Source organism: Typha latifolia, chromosome 6, assembly GCF_019914945.1.
Source record: "Typha latifolia isolate L0001 chromosome 6, TyphaL0001v2, whole genome shotgun sequence".
NCBI lineage: Eukaryota > Viridiplantae > Streptophyta > Magnoliopsida > Poales > Typhaceae > Typha > Typha latifolia.
In genome coordinates this window covers 526717-547878 of record NC_133091.1, presented here as the reverse complement: position 1 = coordinate 547878, position 21162 = coordinate 526717, and the positions used below count along the sequence as shown (strand labels likewise).

The 21162-nt window shown below is 41.9% G+C and overlaps 5 protein-coding genes across 13 annotated transcripts; 3 read left to right on the top strand and 2 right to left on the bottom strand.

Annotated features, from left to right (window-relative positions):
• The first annotated feature begins 54 nt into the window (after positions 1-54).
• LOC140791440 (uncharacterized) lies at positions 55-3412 on the top strand. The gene is made up of 2 exons (XM_073142013.1): positions 55-1416; positions 3145-3412. Exon 1 carries the CDS (start codon positions 329-331, stop codon positions 1403-1405), a length of 1077 nt encoding a protein of 358 aa, XP_072998114.1. The 5' UTR covers positions 55-328; the 3' UTR covers positions 1406-1416; positions 3145-3412.
• Positions 3413-4335: 923 nt separating this feature from the next.
• LOC140791441 (uncharacterized) lies at positions 4336-8436 on the bottom strand. Of its 3 annotated transcripts, XM_073142016.1 has the most exons (4): positions 8072-8366; positions 7893-7961; positions 6013-6175; positions 4336-5356 (listed from the first exon to the last, which is right to left on the bottom strand). In XM_073142016.1, the coding sequence occupies exon 4, from the start codon at positions 5254-5256 to the stop codon at positions 4615-4617; it is 642 nt and encodes a 213-aa protein (XP_072998117.1). In that variant the 5' UTR covers positions 5257-5356; positions 6013-6175; positions 7893-7961; positions 8072-8366; the 3' UTR covers positions 4336-4614. The 3 variants fall into 3 exon arrangements, with proteins under 3 accessions (XP_072998117.1, XP_072998115.1, XP_072998116.1); XM_073142014.1 differs by lacking the exon at positions 6013-6175 and having other exon boundaries at positions 8072-8436; XM_073142015.1 differs by lacking the exon at positions 6013-6175 and having other exon boundaries at positions 8027-8085.
• A 140-nt stretch (positions 8437-8576) lies between these two features.
• Positions 8577-10820, top strand: LOC140791439 (glucan endo-1,3-beta-glucosidase-like). Its single transcript, XM_073142012.1, has 3 exons — positions 8577-9888; positions 10236-10509; positions 10609-10820. The coding sequence occupies exons 1-3, from the start codon at positions 8842-8844 to the stop codon at positions 10635-10637; spliced, it is 1350 nt and encodes a 449-aa protein (XP_072998113.1). The 5' UTR covers positions 8577-8841; the 3' UTR covers positions 10638-10820.
• Positions 10821-11286: 466 nt separating this feature from the next.
• On the top strand, positions 11287-13806 carry LOC140791435 (uncharacterized). The gene has a single exon (XM_073142002.1). It carries the CDS (start codon positions 11353-11355, stop codon positions 12862-12864), a length of 1512 nt encoding a protein of 503 aa, XP_072998103.1. The 5' UTR covers positions 11287-11352; the 3' UTR covers positions 12865-13806.
• A 300-nt stretch (positions 13807-14106) lies between these two features.
• Positions 14107-18367, bottom strand: LOC140791438 (transcription factor AS1). 7 transcript variants are annotated; one of them, XM_073142005.1, is made up of 2 exons: positions 16755-18367; positions 14107-15333 (listed from the first exon to the last, which is right to left on the bottom strand). In XM_073142005.1, exon 2 carries the CDS (start codon positions 15287-15289, stop codon positions 14264-14266), a length of 1026 nt encoding a protein of 341 aa, XP_072998106.1. In that variant the 5' UTR covers positions 15290-15333; positions 16755-18367; the 3' UTR covers positions 14107-14263. The 7 variants fall into 7 exon arrangements, with proteins under 7 accessions (XP_072998106.1, XP_072998111.1, XP_072998105.1 ...); XM_073142010.1 differs by having other exon boundaries at positions 14107-15328; XM_073142004.1 differs by having other exon boundaries at positions 16803-18367.
• Positions 18368-21162: the final 2795 nt, after the last annotated feature.

Here is a 21162-nt window from a genome sequence, read left to right as displayed (position 1 = left end):
TATAGCATTGCCCAAACTTTGTCTTGAGGAGAACATAATTCAAGATTAATTTTCTCAAGCTTAACTTGCGCAATTTATTGAATAGTTGACTAGCACCTGTGGTTGGGCCCAGATCATATCCTCCACCTATACTGGACGGCTGTGATTCGCAGATCAAAACCGTGTCACCGACTTAATCCACGTCATATGTTTCGCGCAAAAATAAATATTGATTTCCTCGACGAATTATCTCCTTTTCGTTCAAGCCCCTTTCGCTCTTCTTCACGAGCCCTAATCCTCTCTTCTACGAAACCCTAGCGATCGATCTCGTCTTCCCCAATCGGCCAAGATGCCGGCCACGGCGGGTAGAGTTCGCATGCCGGCGAACAACCGGGTCCACAGCAGCGCCGCCCTCCAAACTCACGGCATCTGGCAGAGCGCGATTGGCTACGACCCCTACGCCCCCACCAATAAAGACAGCTCCGATCCTTCCAAGCCCTCCTCCGGCGATAGCCGCGCCGGAGCCGGCGAGGAAGGCTCCGATAACGCCTACGCCAGTTTCCAGGGCCTCCTCGCTCTCGCTCGCATCACCGGGTCCAACGCCGACGAGACCCGCGGCGCCTGCAAGAAATGCAACCGCGTCGGCCACCTCACCTTCCAGTGCCGCAACTTCCTCAGCGTGAAGGATGATAAGGACAAGGATGAGAACGCGTCGATCCAGGCGGCGACCGCAGTGTTCGATAAGATAAAGAAGGCGGCGGGGAGGGAGGAGGAGGAGAGTGAGGAGGAAGAAGAGAGTGAAAGCGAGAGTTCTGATTCCGACGTTGATCCGGAGATGGAGAAGATTATTGCGGCTAGATTTGGGAAGAAGAGCAAGATGACAAGCTCCGCGAAGGCATCTAAGGAGAAGATGGGCGGATCTGGGGATGAAAAGACGCGGAGTAGTAAGAGAAGAGGGAGATCAAGGCATAAGAAGAGAACAAGCGATGGTGAGGAAGAGGAAGAGAGGAGGAAGGAGAAGAGGAGGAGGAGACATAGGCGCTCAGATGATGATGATGATGAGAGTGATGAGGACGATGGGAGGAGGCATAGGAAGAGTAGGAAGGAGAAGAAGAGGCGAAGGAGCTATAAGAGGAAGGAGGACTATGACGATGAAGATGACTCTGAAGCAGAATCGGATAGGTGTCGGCACCGTAGGCGGAGGAGTGGAAGGAGTGATGTGTCTGAGGATGATTCTGATAGTAGTAGTGAGCTTTTGGGTGATCAGAAGAGGTCTGGTAGGCGCCATGGGCACAGGAGGAAGAGAAGGGCGCTTTCCTCCAGTGATTCTGAAAGCAGTGGATCTGATGATGAGTCCAGAGGCAGAAAGCGTAAGAAGCGATCGGAGGCGAAGGGCAGGAAACACAGAAGGGAGGACAAGGATTGATGGACTGAAAGGTAACTGGGTTGTGATAGATCATCATTATCTTTCCATATCGGTTAATGGATGCTTGTATTTGCTGTTGTGGATTGAATCTTACTTTGGAAACCTTGTTTGAAAAAGTACTGTATGCTTTGTTATCAAATAAAGACCGTAACTGCTGTAGGTTTTTTTTTTTATCGTGCTTATTGAATACCAATCCAGTTTGTTCCTAATTAATAAAGTAACTGGTATTCAATGCTATTATTGGGATAATAATGTTTATTTTGAATCTCTATTGAGAAGTTACTGTAAAAAGTTCCTCTCAGTGACTGTGTTATCGGCATTAGTAAGATGTGTACATTGCTTGAAGTAAATTGTTCTATTCTACATTGGAAATGGCTTGGCACCTACTTTTTTTGTGATTGATGAGTAGCTACCTGGAGTGATGAATTACTGAGGATCACTTTGAATCCTGTAACTGGAAATAGAGAACTCTTAAGGGTGGCATGATATTGCTGTTTATGTGCTGGATTGGATAAGTTGATGAGGTCGCCATGTCATCTTCTGATGTCATTTCTGATCTACTCGGTAGAAAGAAGCCTGCATTGGGGAGAATTATGCATTATAGATTTATTCACCATGTTGACAACTGCAGGCACTTAAATTTGTTTCATACTACTAGTGATTCACCTGTTTTAAACCTTTATGGGGGCAAATTCTCTCTTATTGAGCTGAACAGGTGAGTTTTAGAGTACCTAATGTATGAATTGTTAGTCTATCAGTATCAAAACATTTTTGCCAGACATCTAGGTGTTTGTTCAAGCACTACTCCTGCAGGCAGGATTTGCAAATAAAACTTCTATGTAGTTTGACAATCTTTTATAACCATCCTTAGGATATAAGGTTTAAATATGATCCTTATATTGATGGAACTTGCTTTATGTGCTTAAGCTCTCTATGGGAAATAACTTATGATTGTTCAAGTAGCTTACAGCGATGATAAAAACTTCTCTTGTTTACTAGTTTCTAGGAGTATTCTTTTAAGAAGATGGCAATCTGGGAAGCACGGATACCTAAAATGGGAGAGATATTCTTATCCGACACATTTTTAGGGTATTCAAAATCAAAATAATTAATTTTAATTTTCGGATACGAGGACAATACAGTTGTTTATCCGCCCTCTCGACGAACGAGTCGATGACTTCATTTTCCCTCTCGACAGCAACGATCTGAGGACTATTTCTTTCTCACTCTCTCATGCCGAAATTTTCTCTTCTAATTGTCTCTTTCTTTTTCTCAATTTCTTTCCTAAATTTTCTTCTTGTGATTTCTTCCACTTTCTCTTTCTCTCTCAGTTTCTGTTTTCAGTTTCGCTTTGCAGTTTTTTCTCTTTTGTTCTCTGAAATTTTTTCTCTGAAATTGCGTATATTTTTTTCTCATATATATTAAATTATTGTGGAATAGTTAGTAGAACTTCTCTATTTTATTTCAGAGAAGAAAAATTAATTATGTTGAAGTAGAATGTTAGAATGCTTATCTTAATGGTAACTGTTAAATTAGCACAGTATAACTTCTACTATTTTATCCCATTTTTACTATTAAATGCTTATATAGATAATATATATATAGAAATATATTATGAATTCATATCCATACTTCATGTTGGCTTTTTATTATTTTTAATCAAATCACGCTGGCCACATCTTACTAAGATTTTTCTTGGTCGGTTATTTGCCATAATATCTGTTTGACTATTTTTGTAGGATAGAGTGGCCTAATAGTACCTGTTTCTTGGTGGGTTGATCATCCATTGGTGAGTTTTCAACAATTGCAGATGAATTAAATGTTCATGACTTTTTTATATTTTGATTGGATGTTGCAGCTTGTGGAGTGAAAGAACTCCGGGTAACAGAATACATATATTTGTTTCTATGAATTAGGAACAAGTTTTTACTATTGTCATATTTGTAATACTTATGCATGTTTTTAATTCTATGTATAAAAGTTTCTAAGTGTTTCTCTCTTGTTTCATCACGCACGAGTGATTGAAGGATTCTTGTCAATTGACTCCGTAGTTTTTAATAAAACACCAAAAATCTGAACACATTTAAATTGTTATTGAATTTTTAATAAATACCCAAAAGTAGTCATAGGCAAAAATACAATAGCTAAATGGTTTTCGATATGTATACTCCTTTAAATTTGTTTCACTTAACTATAGGCAATGCAAATTAGCAAACAAGCCAGAAAAAGATGAAATAAAGAGATCATGTATGAAAAAGATCACGGGAGAGGAATCTATGCACCAATGCAAGTAAATAAAGAGATTTTACGGGGTATGTGTGAGAAGTGGCTAAGTTCTTGCACATGAAACCCCATGCATGATATTATATCATGACTCTTGTACAAGTTTGAAAAGTGAATCCAAGGCCGGGACGGACCATTCATGATTAAAGAGGCAATCAAGCAAGTAAAGCGAAGGGGCGAGTGAGTGTCTCTCCTTATGGCCGACAAAAAGTTTGGGAACAGTTAGGCACAACCCCAAATCCTTTTCTCCTCCAGACCTTGCAGGCCGACTCCATCTTTTATCACTGTCACTCATCATCACTCCTGAGAGAGAAAGAGAGAGAGAGAGCATCTCTTTTCCAGCTATGGTAGTGTGTACGTATAGCAACAATCCCTTCATAGAAAAGGAAGCAAAACACCTCCACCTTCCTTTCTGTCACTCCCAACTTTCTCCAAAGTGACCGCTCCCCCACCAAAAGCTAGAAGCAATCCACTTTCTTTAAAGATTCTTTTGCTTGCACGCTTTCTTTTCTTCCCTGGTATCCAATTCACTAGACTTGCCTAATATTCATAGCAAGTTGCTGATATCTGTGAGAGAGTGTTACATGGAAGCAAAGGATAGATGTTGCTTCCTTAACAATGGATAAAATTATAATCTCAGTCAAGGCTTGGAAATTAACAGATGGAAAATATTTAGCTCAAAGTATGATTAACACAGTTACACAAACTCTGTATTCACATAAAAATTGAAGGGAAACTCTTCACACACTGATTGAATACACAAAGATACAAGGAAAGATAGCTGCTTCTTTTTTTTTTCTTGGAGACAAAAAAAAAAAAAAAAAAAAAATTAAACAAATCTCAGCTTATGCAAAAGTACCTGAGGGTAAACTGTGACATGATCAGATTGTTATTGCCTCATGGGGAAGAAAAAAGAGAGAAAGAATTCAGTGTGCCATGGCAACTGGAGGCTGGAAGGTGATGCTCCTCTGGCTAGGCAAGGCAAGCATAGCTGTGTGATCCAAAAAATCCTTCAGCTCCACAACAGCCTCCAAGATTCTTCTCAGATCATCTGCACACGAGAATCCTGCGGCGCCTAACCTTCTCACTGCATAAACGTAGAAAGTTAAGCACCCTTTCCGGAACTTGAACCGTGCCATCTCACTCCCTGTGAGGCCCCTTATCAGCTTCTTGTTCACGTCCCCAAGAGGAATCATTGGTGGCCAGACCTGGTCCACAGCCGACTTCATGCTCTCCGATTCGAAGACAAACAGCACCACCTTCGACTTCTTCGTGCCGAGGCCAAGAGTGAGGGTGTGCCATGCATGATGTGCTAAGATGGTGAAGTTGGTGGGTAGGTAAGTGGTGGTTGAAGGGAATGGAAGGCTTTGACACTGGCTCAAGTATGACGGCGGGATGTCAAGGAGGCGGAGGAGCTCGAGCGGGCAGGCACGACGGACGGTGAAGGACTTGACAATGAATTGGCCGCCGAAACGGATGCCTTTGGCGTCCGCGCTTGGCTTGAAGTGGGCATCTGTGCTGGACTTCTTGTGTTTGTTTTTCTTCTTCTTCTTCTTCTCCTCTGCCATGGTATGGTCTGGTGGTTGAGAGATTTGTGCTGTTTAAGGACTCCAGAATGTATAGTGAAGTAGATGGCCAGTCCCAACTTCCTTTTCCTAACTGTGTTCTCTGATGCAATATCACACACCTTTGTCAAAGAGAGGGGACAGCCACTTGCAGTCTAGAGTAATGAAGTCATTATGCTTGCTGTTTTCTTTTTAGTTGATGATGAAAGTAGTAGGGTGTCAATGTTGGCAACATTCATTCTTTTCCTTGCTACTTTTAATTGGCCATCTCATTATGCTTATATGTCTCTCTTCACTTATGTATCACACCGACAGTATACATGGTTATAGACTTATAGGGATCCTAAGTGGTTCTCTCTATGTCAGTATCTACACAATCTACATTATTGTGATGTAATCACTATTATGGCTCATTAAATAGTCAGATAACAGTAGAAATCTCGAGTTTGGATTTCCTTCTGCTGATACATCATTGATGTGAGATGAATCTGGATACACACACTTACTATAGTGGTCATATCTTACCAATAAATAACTTCATCCTAAAAATCAGATATCAGTATCAATGTATTGTAAGTCTAGAGGTTGCTGCTTTACTAAACTTGTATTGGACCAACATGCAATAGACAATTGCATTGTTCCCAGTCTATTGAAACCGCTTTACAATGTGCATTTACATATATGCCATAGTTCACAGTACATGGAAGATCAATATACCACAAAAATCACATAGAAAAAAAAAGTATTTTGTCCTCTTGCCTTGCCTGAAGAGCATATGCTGGTATGTCCTTGGTGGATCCTAAAATGGGCATAGCATCAAGAGTCCTGCAACCCTTAGAAGTAAATTTGATCTCATGTACTCTCAACCACACAAGGAGCTGTATCTCGAAGTATTAGACGGAGCTTCTTCTAAATACAGATTCTACATAGATAAAAAAAGGGGGCAACCAAAATAAGAAGGCCTATAAATGTTTTCACCAAGCATCCCATTTTTATGACTTAGATCCTAACTAAAAGATACACATAGCTCACTCAAATTGGTAGGACAAGTTTGTTCTTTGTCTTCTTGTTTACTTTCAATATCAGAAAGAGGTTCATAATGCATGAGAACACGAGCCTATAAACAATAGATCATTTATTTAAAGATCAAAGGAAATTATGAAGTAAGAATCACATTTAGTTAACCGCCCCAAATGAGATTGCTCAGATGATTAAAAGGGTTTAATTATATAAGTGTTTGCAGATTTAAATCCTGGCGGGATCGGTTTGTTGGGACACCATCAAGTTCCAACTTTTCTAAAACCAATGTTCCCAAAGTAGATCAAAGATATAGGCACATGATTAAATCTGAGAAGTTGCTGTGAAAAATAACAACCAACTCATTATGTAGTTTGAAACATCCAAGCACCACCCTGCCATTTGTATTTTAGTGAATACTACTTATATGTTTTTCAAAACTTAGTTGGTAAGGTAATTCTCTAGTATCAAATCTTTAATAAATTGTTTAGAGAACATGACAGAAATATTCATGCTAACATACCTAAATAGGTAAAAGATGGAATAATGTTGTCCATCTATAACCAGAGCAAGTCCAGGTAGACACCTAATTAAAACTAACAAACAGGCTTAAGAGGCCAAAGTTTCAGACAATTTGTTTGTCTCTAATAAGGTGTAGCATATACATATGGCATGCATTTATCTCACGGCTTAGTAATTGAACCACCATCTCCTCGTATAGGTGAAACTTCCAAATAAATACTTTTGTTTATAGAACTTCCAATGTGTACCTTCATTTCTCCAATTAAGAGGAAAGCATTTGCCTATATCACTTTATGAAGAAACTATCTTAAGTGCGAAGGAAACAAAATATTCATATAACTTAAAGGATAGCAGGATGAGATTGCTAAAATTATAAATTTAGAATGATTCTTCCTCTTAGAAGATTCTAGCATCTGCACTTGTTTGCTGCTCACTTTTCTTTCGAAATGCTTTTTCACCTTGAATATACAGTTTGGAATCCAAGACATGCACATACACGAAAAGAAGGTAATATCCTCTAATAGCCTTATGCATATTTCTTCTTTCTTACAGTTTCTCCCCCTCTAACTAAGAGATGTGTGATACTAAACATGCAAGCTACCATAGCATGAAAAAGAGAATTTTAAACAGTCCTTAAAATCTAACTACAGATTCATTACGGATCTGATCTAACACTAGAAGAATCCTCATATATGATGCTTAGACTAGTATTACTTTAGCACCCATAAGAAAAGAAAAATTAATATGGCCTAACAATCACCTTTCAATTGCTTTTCTTTTCTTACCTTTTAATTAAGATATGTTTAGCAGTAAAGAGAAATAGCAGGAAAAGGAAAACAAAAGGCAATAATTAGTTCATGATGAATCTACACTTGAACAGAACTCGTATCTCATGATGAAACTAGTATTAGCTCAATAATAAGCTTCTCGGTCTTCTCTCGATACAAATTCTAGACAGACAGCAGTAAACAGAACTTCTTATTTATCTACTTAAAAGTAAGAATGAATTAATAATCGAATGAATTAATAATCTGATGGTGAAATTACAGGTGATTAGATGAAAAGGAAAGATATTCTATTAACAAGAGAAAGGAAGATACCTGAAACTAGACCATCTGATTGCTCTTTGAGTCATTTCCTCGAACAATTTAGCTTCACCTTTACTAATCCTGTAATCGTACAAGAGATTTTTAGTAGAAACTTGATAGGAGGGTAGACGAATACAGATTCCAACCTTGCAAGTCCGACAAAGGCTACTAAAATTCTTTTCTTTCGCTACCTTTTGGCATTCTTGCAGCGAGACGCCATCGCGGAGGCTTCGTCGGAGCAGATAAGGGAGCGAGGTCAATGCACCAGGAGTAACAATTTGATTCGAAGTACAAGCTGTTAGCTGTTCTAATGGAGTCACCGGTACACTACAGCCGCCGTCAACTTCAAATTGCCAATCTAATCACAGAGTTCCCGTATCTAGACAGTCTTCTTGTGGTCCAAAGGATGTCAGAGACATTTCCGTTTCCCACCAAACAAGTACCCAAACGTGATTTCTTTACCCACAGAATGAAGGGCTCTGATTCACTGGTCACACATAGCCACGAACTCCTTAAATTACCCCACGACCTCACCAGCTGCCCGCTTACATCGCAGGGAGGTAAAGTTACCAACCCGCACACCGACATCATCACGTGGCCACGTACGCGGCGTAGGCATTAGATCAGTCAACATTATCCCACGGCCACCACAATAGAATAAGGATTGCAAAATCATCCCTCTATTTCATATAAAATATGAAAACGTAGCCTAGTTTGTCAGAGAAGAAGAGTATTTTAGTCGATAAAATGGGAACAAGGATATAATATTCCTCGTAAACCAACGGAAAATATGACTTTGCGAATATCTTGAAAAGAGGGGAGTCTATCTGTAATTTTGAAATGTTGGGGATTATTTGAAAAAGGTCCCCAGCTTGAAAGAGAAGGTGTGCATTTATACCTCCGAAGAATTAAAGAGGGGGAGCTATCAGCTACATCCTTACTTGATCTCTCTTCTCCTCCAATGACGCCTCTTCCTTCTCCGCCCAAAACCCTAGCCCTCCACCTTCTCCTCTTCTTCTTCCTACTCGATCTAGCGGCCGCGATCTCCATCGGCGTCAACTATGGCGCCCTCGCCAACAACCTCCCGCCGCCGTCTCAGGTGGCGGCATTCATCCGCGACCGCACCTTCATCGACCGCGTAAAGCTATTCGACTCCAACCCGGACGTCATTCGCGCCTTCGCTGGCAGTGGCATCTCCGTCATGATCACCGCCCCCAACGGCGACATCCCCTCCCTCGCCACCTCCTCAGGCGCCGCCGCCTGGGTCGCGGCCAACGTCGCCCCCTTCTATCCCGCCACCAAGATCACTCTCGTCGCCGTCGGCAACGAGATCCTCGCCACTGCTGACCGCAACCTCATCGCCCACCTCGTCCCCGCCATGAGATCCCTCACCACCGCCCTCTCCGCAGCCGGATTCTCCTCGATCCGCGTCTCCACCCCCCACTCACTCGGCATACTAGCCGCCTCCGAGCCACCCTCTACCGGTCGATTCCGGCGAGGATACGACAGAGTAATCTTCGCCCCAATGCTCGAATTCCACCGCAAAACCAAAACCCCCTTTATCGTGAACCCTTATCCCTACTTCGGATACACTCCCAAAACCCTCAATTACGCTCTATTCAAGCCCAACCCAGGAATCCACGACGCTGCGACGGGGATAACCTACACTAACATGTTCGAGGCGCAGCTCGACGCCGTCTACTCGGCGATGAAGCGGCTCGGCTACGGTGACGTGGAGATCGCCGTAGGCGAAACGGGGTGGCCCTCGAAGGGCGAGGACGGGCAAATCGGAGTGAGCGTAGCAGATGCGGCGGGATACAATGGCAATTTAATAAAGAAGGTGAACTCCGGGAAAGGAACGCCGCTGATGCCGAATCGGACGTTCGAGACGTACTTGTTCGCGCTCTTCGATGAAAATCTCAAGCCGGGGCCGGTAGCGGAGAGAAATTTCGGGCTGTTTCGGGCCGATATGTCGCCCGCTTACGATGTCGGACTCTTGCGTGACCCGGTAAGGCGCTGCCCTCTTTTTTCCTTGGTTTTACACGTAGAGAAATTAAAAATAAAATTATGGTGGTGGTCACGAATCCCGATGCCGCCAAGGGATGGCAGTGCCAGTGGCACTTCCGTTCCGTATGCGTTTTTTAGTTACAGCTGGAGTCCAGAATCCAGATGCTTCAAATAAGACGGTGCGAGTACCGTGAACGGAACAGCGTGGGCCGACATAGCGTGTCAGTCTCTGTTAGGCTAGGCAATACGCGTTACTCCAAGCCACTACAACTTCCTATGTATTATCTATAAACTATATTTATATTTTTTTAAACTCACTTTGTAAGATATATTTCTATTGGGTTGCAGGCTGGACAACCAAAGCCAGCACCATCTGGGTCTGGAAAGTGGTGCGTGGCGAAGGCGGATGCGAGCAACGACGCACTGCAGAGCAATATCAACTACGCGTGCAGCAGTAGCTCAGTAGACTGCAAACCTATCCAGGATAACGGGCCGTGCTTCCAGCCCAATACCCTGCTGGCCCACGCGACCTACGCCATGAACGCTTACTACCAGGCCAACGGCCGGAATGACTTCGACTGCTACTTCGCCAACACCGGCGTCGTCACCACCACCGACCCAAGTAAGCCCTTGGCCCATTGGGCCATGTGATCAGTTAACTTCCTATTCTTTAGTTTATAAATGTTTTAAAATATTAATGTTTGGTTGGGTTTTGAATCAGGCTATGGGAACTGCAAGTTTAGCTCGTAAGGGGAAGTCGGTGGCGTTGGATCCGAGGCTACTCGTCCAACTTTTGTACTTTTATTTATATTCCATATGGGTTAATTTAAATGGATGGATTAGCTTAGTTAACCGAGTAGTTATGTAAGCTGTGTGATGTAACTCTTACTATATGATAAGTTTAATTATTTAATCGTTGGGACCTTTGTCTTAGCTTTTTTGTCTTCTGGATATTTCTATATCTATGTGCCTCTCTTTCTTGGCGTGACTAGTTAAAAGAGTGCAGATTTTAGTTTTGAGTGAGGACTACTACTACGTTTTTAAAGGCTTTTAGAATATTTATAAAGGATTACAAATTCACAATTTAACAATTATTGAATTCAATTCATATTAGTCGGGGCATTTGTCAAATTTTAAAATAGCAAGACTAAGCTCAGCACACAAGTGTAAAAAAAAAGCAGGTGCACTCCATTTTAAAAAGTCCAATTTTATTATTATCAAAATTTAAAATAATTTTTTAGTATAAATGTCTCATTAGTTGACAACTTTTTAGGAATTATATTTTATCGATCATGATCAAATTATAAAATATGAACCCTAATACTATAATATAGGGGAAGAATGGCCCTCACCTCTAAGACATAGATAGCTAAAGAGGTATAGTAGCTTCAAGCACACAGTTAAAATAGAAAACATTTTTTAAGTAGTTAGGAATTACGGTAGCTTTCTTACTTATGAGCAACAAATGCCTCTTCCTCATTCCATCCATCACCTTCCGCGAGCAATTAAAATCCAACCAATCCTAAACCCCGGCCTCGTCTTCGACCTTCTCATCTCCTTCCATGTCCGAAACCATCACCCCGACCCTGCCGCCTTCTACCTCTACCGGATGCTCCACCTTGGCCTCACCCCGAGACCCACTACCTTCAACTCCCTCCTCCACTTCCTCCTCTCCTCCAATCGTTTCACCGAAGCCGTTTCCCTCTTCCACTCCGCCGTTAGAGCCCACGCGTCCCTCGACCCCTACACCTTCGCCATCATGCTCCAGGGCTTCTTCCACTCCGGCGAGCTACGCAAAGGTGCGGCTTTGCTTGCCCACTTGGAGAAGACATTTGGGTCGCCCAATTTGGTCGTTTATACTACTCTGATTGATGGGTGGTGTAAAAATGGCAACTTGGTGGAGGCAAAGAAGTTGTTTGATAGAATGGATGCGGTGGGTCTGGTTCCGAATGAGTTCACTTACACTGTGATGATCAATGGGTTCTTCAAAAATGGCCTGAGGAAAGATGGATTCGATTTGTTCCATGAGATGAAGCGTAACGGAGTGCTGCCTAATCTTTATACGTACAATTCGTTGATAGCAGAATTGTGCAAGGATCGGGATTTGGATGAAGCGGTCAAACTGTTTGATGAAATGTGCGAGAGAGGATTTTCACGTAATGAAGTCTCGTATAACACTTTGATTGGCGGTCTTTGTCGGCAGGGGAAGATGAAGGATGCAAAGAAGTTGTTCGCTAGAATGCGGAGGAACGGAATAAGGCCAAGTTTGGTTACGTTTAATCTACTTATTGATGGGCATGGAAAGGCGGGGAAAATGGCGAATGCTTTGGATGCATTGGATCAAATGAAGGCGACGGGATGTTCTCCGAATATTGTTACTTACAATGTTCTTGTTGCTGGGTTTGCTAGGATTGGAGATCTAGATGGAGCTGCACGGGCCTACAGAGAAATGAAAGAGAGGGGCTTGGCTCCAACTAAAGTAACTTTTACCATACTTATTGATGCGTTTGCTAGAGGGAATGACATGGACAGGGCTTTTGAAATGTTCAAGTCTATGGAGAAAGCTGGCCTAGAGGCAGATGTTTATACTTATGGTGTTCTTATACGTGGGTTGTACATGGAAGGCAACATGAAGGATGCATGGAAGCTGTTCAAGTCAATGGATGAGAATGGATTGAAGCCAAACAATGTTATATATGATATGATGGTTTATGGCTTTTGTAAGGAAGGGAGCTCTTACAGGGCTCTGAGGTTGCTTAGGGAAATGAACGGTAATGGATTAGTCCCTAATTTTGCTAGCTATGGGCTAACTATTCGTTTGCTTTGCAAGGATGGGAACTGGCAAGAGGCCGAGGCTTTGCTGAATGAGATGGCACAATGTGGTCTACAACCTAGCGAAGCTATCTGCAGAGCACTATCTGATTCCAAGTTGAGGAAACGTAGTCAGAGTCCATTGGTTTTGGCAAGCACAATTTAGTGCTGCTAATGGGCTGGCTAAGGATGAAAGATACGGAAACCATATAGTCCAAATGGGGGGCAGCACCTCTTCATTAGTAATTGTTAGCTCATCAGACTTCAGAGCAGTTTGTTGTATAGTCCAGGGTGGTTTCTTTTGCATCACAAGATAAGTTGAAAATGTCCACTTTAGAATGGAGAAGTAACATAAGGAAAGTTGTTGAGTCTTGTCTATGATCACACTGCTCAGCTTTGGAACAAGATTGATCTATTTCAACTATATCATTATGTAGCTTCGTAAATATTGGATGAATGATCCTCCCTGCTCTTCCAAGTATATGGAAATGTGGAAGCTCTGAAAGGATGAACATATTGCAGTGTCAAATGATCAGATTCTTATTTCCGGTAATTATTTTAAGCAAGAAGCAGCAGCTAATACTGCATCTCTTCTATATATTATTGTTTCATACTCTATAGCCAGATAGATGTATCTGGCACTCCTCAAGTTGACTTTTGTACAGGATGGCATAGAATTCTTCCTAATAATGCTCAGTGCAACAGTGCGATCAATACGTTTGAATTCATAAGAATTTTGATGCATTATTCCAAAGGATGGTGAGGTACACTTCAATTTACTAAACTTCTGATGGTGGCATTGTTTGCATATTATGTGGGCAGTGGGCAGGATTCTGCAGCTATGAGAAACTTCATGATCTGTGATCTGTTGCTAGCTCAGCCTCTCGGTACTATAAAGACCTCCAATAGGATGGAGGCTGAATGGCAAATCAAGTGGAAAATTAACACGGCATATGTATACCAACTTTCTTTGTGAAAACAATGAACAAATTTAATATTATTGGGCACAAACTTGTAATTCTAGATTTAGTTCGATGATTAGATTGATGACTCTCTTGTACTTGAAACTTGGAAGACAACAATAGAGATCTCCTTGCTGTGGCTTTAACTGCTTGTTAGCATTGACGATCACCCTTTAAAGCTTGTACTGCTTCCTTATTGAGACCTTTAACCGCTACGATTTATTTGTTCTTTACAATGTTTATGAGATACTTGCTTACAGGGAAATGTATGATCTTTTCGTACAACTTTATGAATAAATTCTGTAATCTCAAAGATCATTACCCTATCAGTGACAAATACTGCAAGTGCCATTACCACATCCAGTGATAAAAAGCATCATTAACATACATATTAAGCCACAGGCAATATAAAACACTGAAATCAGTCAAGATAATGGCTGGCTATATAGTTAAGACCAAGAGAATAATATATATGATCAACTAGAGCAAACAACAATAAAAACCAACAAGAGCTTCAGTTCTATAAAGAGAAGAGAACGAACAAACAAACAAACAAACAAGCACCATTACCATATCCAGTGATATATCAAACTAAATTTCAACTCACAGTCCATTCATCTCAGCCGAAGTATATTGACGACAACCCATCTGCTCAAGAAATTTGCTCAGCCGTGTGTGCTTTGCTGCCCACTGCTCCGCCAATTTCTGCTCCTTCGTTTCGGCATCCCTCCTCAAACCTACAATCTGCTCCCTATACTCTGACTCAATCCTCTCCAATGACAACTGCTGCTCCTCTCTGAGTGCCCTCACCTTGGCTTCAATCTCCTCCGTCTTCTCCCTCCTCTTGCAAGCCTTCTCTGACTCCAGTTGCAGCTCAACCCTCTTCAACCGCCATGCAGCTTCCTTCTTGTGAGCCATCCATGCTCGATGGCCTTCATCCAGCTCTCTGCAACACTCTACAAGCTCTGTCATAGTTTGTCCATCCACTTGATTAACTCCAGACACCATGTTATGCTGTGAGTTAGCCAAGGGGAAGCTGCTATCTCCTGCTCGCTCTGCTTGTAGCCAAGGTATTGGTGCAGGAGGCACAGTCGAAGGTGAAAGCGTAAGTGTGACAGAAGGAGAAGACGGTCTGTGGGAGGTACTAGAGTTCGAAAGCCATGGAGGAAGTAATGGTGTGGCCATGAGCAACGGGGTGATCTGCCGCTCTTTAACGAGCTTCTCCGCAAAGTTCTCGAGAATTCGGTCGTACTTGCCCTGCTCAACAGGGGTTAAAACAGGTGACCTGCTCTCCTTTAATTCTCTCTGTTGCTTCTCCTTGAAGACTTCCCACCACTTGCCAAGCCTCTTTGCAGTGCGGCCTGGGACTTCAGCAGCGATCTTCTTCCACTTGTTGCCGTGTTTCGCCTGCAATCGGATTACAAGGTGCTGCTCCTCCTCAGTGAGGGAGCCCTTCTTGATCCCTGGTTTGAGGTAGTTCTTCCACCTCTCCAAGCAGGATTTGGCATCCCTGTGTAAAGGTACGTTCATGCGCTGGGAAACCAGGTTCCACTCCCGGGGCCCATACTGTCTCACGTATGCACGCAGTATTGCATCTTCTTCAGCTCTCCAACGCTGCCTTTCCTTCATTAGTAGAGGCCATTGCCCATGATCTCAAATTCTTCATACCTGAGCTGATCGAAAGAAAAAAAGACATAATGAGTGATTACAAGCCTTGTATGCAAGAAATATCAAGAATTGAAGAGTACAAGCTCAACAATACATTATTAATATCATCCTACAGTAACATAGATGATCATGCAAAGAAAGAAGAGCTTCAAACATGAATCAGACAAGCAATTCTATAGGAAATTCAACAGCCTAACAAAGGAATTTACTCCCCCACAGGTTTATATATATATATTGTCCATATCCTGAGCTCCAATATTATGCAAAATAAGCAGGATTGAAGGAAGTAGAATAAAACAAGTCATTTTACAAACAAAATAATCAAAGACATGCCAAATTATTTCAAAGAGAATTAATATAGAATAGTCGTTGCACCAAATGTATTGAGCCATCGATTGGCTATTCATCCATCTCAATGAAGCACCTGCAAGTATGAACCGTTTGGCTCCTAGAACTTAGTTATAAGCTGGGCACTACAACTACATTCACTGTCCTTTACGAGAATAAACCAATAAATAACATCTACACCAAGTAAATAAGACAATTTCAGCAGAACAAACCTTCCCGTTGGTTTTGCCAACCACAGATGCAAAGTTATTATGCACACTATAATCGAATTTATGCTTTTCACAACTACTACTCAAAAATTTCTGTCGTTAGTAACTAAATAGCAACTTTTTTCACTATGAGTAAGAAGAAACAATTATTGGCTCCTCTATCATTCAATTTGGATCTAAAACAATGCAGAAAAAAGTCAAGATAAGGAACTGTACCCAAATTTACAATACTTGGACTAAAGAAGAGATCAATAGCTTGCACTATTCTTGATGAATGCATGTATACAGTACAATGGGGTTACATCACATTTATACTACTAGAACCCAAACCTATTTTTCCCTAGGAAAGTGAGCCACCCTCTATGAATAAAACAAAAGGTAAATATATGAACTTGCTAAGAAATTTAACGAGGCATACCTAATTAACTTTAAGCTCATATACCTGGAAAAGTATTTGCTTCAAAGGTTCTTCAAACATGAAGGTAGGAAAGATAGAGAAGGGCAGCACCTTATTAGTGTTAGCACAACGAGAAAACACCAACCACACCAATTAAGAAGAAGATAAAGAACCGATAAGATTTCTCTTGTTCTTTTCCTCAGTGTTATAACTAACAAAACATGACCCAAAGCAAATGAAACAGAGCATTCCTCATTTCATTCCTTCCTCTGGATACAACAAAAGGAAAAAGCCAGACGAAGAATAAGAAGACAAAGTACGATGAATTTAACACGACCAAGCGAGCAGACATGATAGCAAGTAATCATTACAACAAGATGAAGAAGAGGCAGAGGGCAAGAAAGAAAAAAGAAAAAAACATAAAAAATCGTCCCTTTTTCGAGAAAGAGGCGTAGTTCGTTAACTCACATACCATCCAAATCCAAAAAAGCGAGGAAGTGAAAGGGAAAGGAATCCTTACGGCGCCTTTCTATTCTTTGACAAGCAACTAGTAGCAGAGAGAGGCCATGAGGAAGGGATAGAGATGTGAGAGGAGAGGAGTGGTGGAAGGAATGGCGAGAGTAGGAGGATTGGGTTCAGGGGAAGAGAGTGGTGTATATATACATAATAATCAATAATGAGAGGGGGGAAAGGGTAAACTGACAGCAGCGTAAAAGAAGGGCACGCGAAGGGAAAAGACGAAGGGGGGGAGGAGGGTGGAAGAGGGATAGAGGGAGGAGGAGGGTTTGGGAGGGTGAAAAGAGATAAAAGAGCAGAATGGGAGGACAAAGCACAGGATGGAGGGGACGAAGGGAGTGGTTGGTTGGTCGGTAGTGAGCTCAAAGGGAATGTGCTGACGTCATCTACCCCAGCACCATTGGCCACAATTACAGGAGTCCTACTCTTATGGTATAATTTCCAAGGAAATTTTACTTTCTTTCTTCTTTTTTTAAAAAGGAAAAAAAAAACTGAATTTAAGAATTAATTATATATCTTCAATTTTTAGGAATTAGAAAGCAGAGACGTAGAAAGGAGCAATGAGACCAGGACTCTTTCCGTAATGGAGATAATAAGGCGACGAGTTTGGCACTATTCGATAAAGATCTCCGATCCGTTGTCGCAGAAAGGAGCAATGAGACCAGGACTCTTTCCGTAATGGAGATAAAAAAAAAAAGGAGACGAGAAACATATCATTTTTCTCGTTTTCGTCTTTAAACTTCCGTCGAGTCTTGTCATCGCGGTATCCACAACGATCAGCCGCATCTCCGCTGTTCATGGCAACACAGCAAACAGCCAGCCTCACTTTAAATACGAAGGCGGTAACCACACCGGGAGTTCCCCCCAGGTTGGACCGCGCGATCCTATCGGAGGAGTCCTCTGGGTTCGCATTCATCTCTCGTACGGCCGCATCGCCATCGAACCCCTCCTTTCTTTAATTGGCATCTCTAACCGACTCTCAATATTACTATTTATGGCCTACCCACCGATGCTGCCTTTAGACCGCCCATCAAATATCTTTAGTTTTAATCACGTGCCCACAGATTTAATTTATAGTAAGTCTAAATCATACATTCTGATAATAACATATACCCCCCCAAAAAAAAAAAAAAAAAAAAATCGGAGTTTGCGATCTTCGTTATCAACTAAAATACCGTACATCAAATTTGAAGTAAACCTCCTTCTCGGAAGGCCCGATTGGGATTTTCTTTTTACCGCGTGAAGAGCTAGAGAGCAGTGGAGGGGTCGCAATCTCCGCCCCTGTGCGGTCGGGATCCTTCGTCTCCGCGAAGCAGAGCTATCATTAGAGCGAGAAGGGAGGGAGGGGAGGGGAGGTGAGACTACCGAGGACAGTGGCGGGACCCGCTTGGGGGGTTGTGGAGATGACTGTACCCCGTGTTTCGCGGCAGGATGAGACAAAGTGGCGATGGGGACGCGACGTCCCCGGCCACCGCTCTCCTTCGTGTATGTCAGCGATGGGTTACGTCGCTCTACTGCCACCTCGGTCCCACCTCCCACCCCCTATTCCTCTCTCTCTCTTCTTTTCGCCTCCCGCTGTTTGCTTGGGATGCAGAGCTGTTAAGTACGCTCTCTGTCCCATGGTCCCTTTACTGTTGTTGTCTTTGTGTCACGGCTCTTCTCTCTATATTTGGTGGGTTTGGGGAATTGCCAAAAACCCATTTTATTCTTCAACAAGGGAGTGAATTTAAATATGTTACACACTCGAATTTAATGCTGTACGGGTGACGTGGAGGAATCGTAGTGGAAGGATTACCAGATGCTACGATGTGGGTCCCGGCTAGGTCTTGTCTCCCGTGGGCTAGAAAACAAGCCATCTGGCGCAGGACGAGTCGGGGGAAATGTATATATAAATCTATTTTGTATGATACTGGTGTCTGGTGTCAGGGACCCATCGGTGACCAAAACCGGAGGTCCGAGGCGTGCCTCTTCCTTCCCCTCCTGCGCTTACGTTTCCAATTCTGAGAGGCATATCATGTTACCTCTCGTTGTGAGGAGCAGTGCCTGCTCTTTTCATTACTGTTGCTGTGGGTTGCCACGTGTCTCTTAGAGCTAGTCGAACTTATTCGAGGGGTGTTTTAGTTAGCACCCATCTACTTTACTTGTTTCATCGACGATTATGAGAAAGAAAGCATTCATTTATTTATTTATTTATTTCACGCTACTAGACAAAAAAAATTATGGTCAACTTGGTCATTCATTCCCTTAATTAAAATATGTGTCTGTGTCTCTATAAGTACGTCGCAATTTTCTGAATTACTGTAGCTGATGCCACGAATAATTGCATATTAGTTTTGATCTGACGAATTGATACTGTTACAACCAACAGCTTGTCTCTTTTATTATATTACCCCTCGCATAATATCCGGAGTATTTTCCTCAATTAATAGAGCTCAGTACATTTTAAAATTACACCCCGGATCGAGATAAGACCTCGTTATAATAAATTTGGGCCTGGGCCCATGGGCTAACAGAATCCGATTCGATCTTCTTATTCTTTTTCCCGTTGCTAGAGTACGGATCCATGGGTGTAAGACCATTGGTCTATATGCTGTCAAGAGATTAAAGAAGCATCCAGTTATAACTTAACACACGATTCTAGACACAAACATGCCAATCAACAATAAAAATACGGTATTAAATTTCTGCTTCTCTGTATCTAGTTCTTCTATCTCAACAGTATGCTTGAATTAATCAAAAAAATGAGATGCGTTAGCATGGCGTAACACCTTTCACTGTGTCTGCCTTGATTCAATATGTATTCGGATTAAAACTTATTTCTTCTTCTTTTGTACTTGCATTTGCAGTTCCTTTCTTTCTTTGTTGGGCCCTTCCCTTCTCCATTTTGGCTTGTGGGCATCTGACAATCTAAAGACTTGTTCCAACAGCGCCAACACCGGGATTCCATCGAAGGAGAAAGGGACTTGAAAAATAATGGTCAAGGTCGTGAGTTACCAAAGACAGTTCAATACTATTACAACTTTTGTCTTTAGGTGGGGGCCTGTAGTCTGTAGACTGTAGTAGATGTCTTGGTTGCATTCTCGTAACAGTGACACAGGTTGATATGTAGTTAAGTTAACAAGTATTTCTGTGTCTCAGTAACCACTAACCAGTTTGTGCCTTCATATCTCCCAGTACAAGCTCATGTTATGCATGCATTATACTCTATATAGAAGATTCACGCAAATATATGTATATTATGCGTGTCAGTTTTGCCTTATGTTGATCGACAATATGTACAAATGATAGCAATAAATCATTAATGGTATCTTATGACCTCTGCAGGATATGTAACCTGGACCTAACTGCTACCAACTGGTAGTGTGTGTCCTCGTAGTTGTGGACATTTTTTGGAGGTAATAGTTTTCTTGCACTTGCTTTAACAAGTGAATACTCGTTGTGGACATTCTTTGGAGGTATTGTGAATTCGTAGTCTCATCTCAGTATCATCCATTCATGCCCAAGAGATAGTTTAATTAGACTCTTTTTTTTTTTTCCTGAAAGATATATGCTTTACTCTTGACAGGACCCAAATTTTATATTGCTTATCACACGATCGATTTCGTTCACCTAGAAAAGATTGGAATATATATATATATATATATATATATTTTATAACTTATCTTTCAATGCTTTTAGAGTATTTTACTCTTACTCTTTTTTCGCTGTGAATAGACTAATGGACCTTTCGTGGACAAATGTGTGATCTGTCTCCGTAGTTCCCCAAACTTTGATTATTAAACCAATTAATATTCCCATCACATTATCTTACGTTGAACACAAGATATAGTTTTAGAAGAAAAAAAAAAAATTGAAGTCTCCTGTTACGTGGAATGCTTCTATGAGCTTGCTTAAAGTGAAAAAAAGATAAAGTGACTACCACCGAGGCTAAATGGAACTTTTTTGGGTTCATGTGAAAAGCTCTATTTGGTTTGAAAAATTATATCATCGATTTATTCTAGATACAACTAGGTGGGTGGGGCCGAGCAATATCCTACCAACTCATAATCAAATCCTAACCAATCCAGCTTAGATCCTATAATTCCCACCTAAAGCGACGAATAAAGCTACTGGATCCGACCCGAATCCAAAATCCATTCGGTATGGTCTCCCTCGCCGGTCCACTTGACCGTACCAAGCGGTAAATCTGAGCCGTTCGTTTCGTTGGTCTCGGATCAAGAGGTAGAAAACCAATTCCACGTGAGACCAGGCAGGCAATGAGTGGAAGTTCCGGCACTGTGAGTCAGTGAGACCCCGGAAGACGACAACATGTACGTATGATCGATAGCCAACGGCCGAGATTAAGCTATCCCGCACGGGTAAAA

What these genes read in the sequence shown, in the direction of transcription:
- LOC140791439 (XM_073142012.1), top strand. Translation starts at nt 8,842, where the DNA reads ATGACGCCTCTTCCTTCTCCGCCCAAAACCCTAGCCCTCCACCTTCTC. An exon ending in TCGGACTCTTGCGTGACCCG is followed by an intron (nt 9,889 to 10,235) that starts GTAAGGCGCTGC and finishes ATTGGGTTGCAG; the next exon opens with GCTGGACAACCAAAGCCAGC. An exon ending in CGTCACCACCACCGACCCAA is followed by an intron (nt 10,510 to 10,608) that starts GTAAGCCCTTGG and finishes GTTTTGAATCAG; the next exon opens with GCTATGGGAACTGCAAGTTT.
- LOC140791441 (XM_073142014.1), bottom strand. Translation starts at nt 5,256, where the DNA reads ATGGCAGAGGAGAAGAAGAAGAAGAAGAAAAACAAACACAAGAAGTCC.
- LOC140791440 (XM_073142013.1), top strand. Translation starts at nt 329, where the DNA reads ATGCCGGCCACGGCGGGTAGAGTTCGCATGCCGGCGAACAACCGGGTC.
- LOC140791438 (XM_073142005.1), bottom strand. Translation starts at nt 15,289, where the DNA reads ATGAAGGAAAGGCAGCGTTGGAGAGCTGAAGAAGATGCAATACTGCGT.
- LOC140791435 (XM_073142002.1), top strand. Translation starts at nt 11,353, where the DNA reads ATGCCTCTTCCTCATTCCATCCATCACCTTCCGCGAGCAATTAAAATC.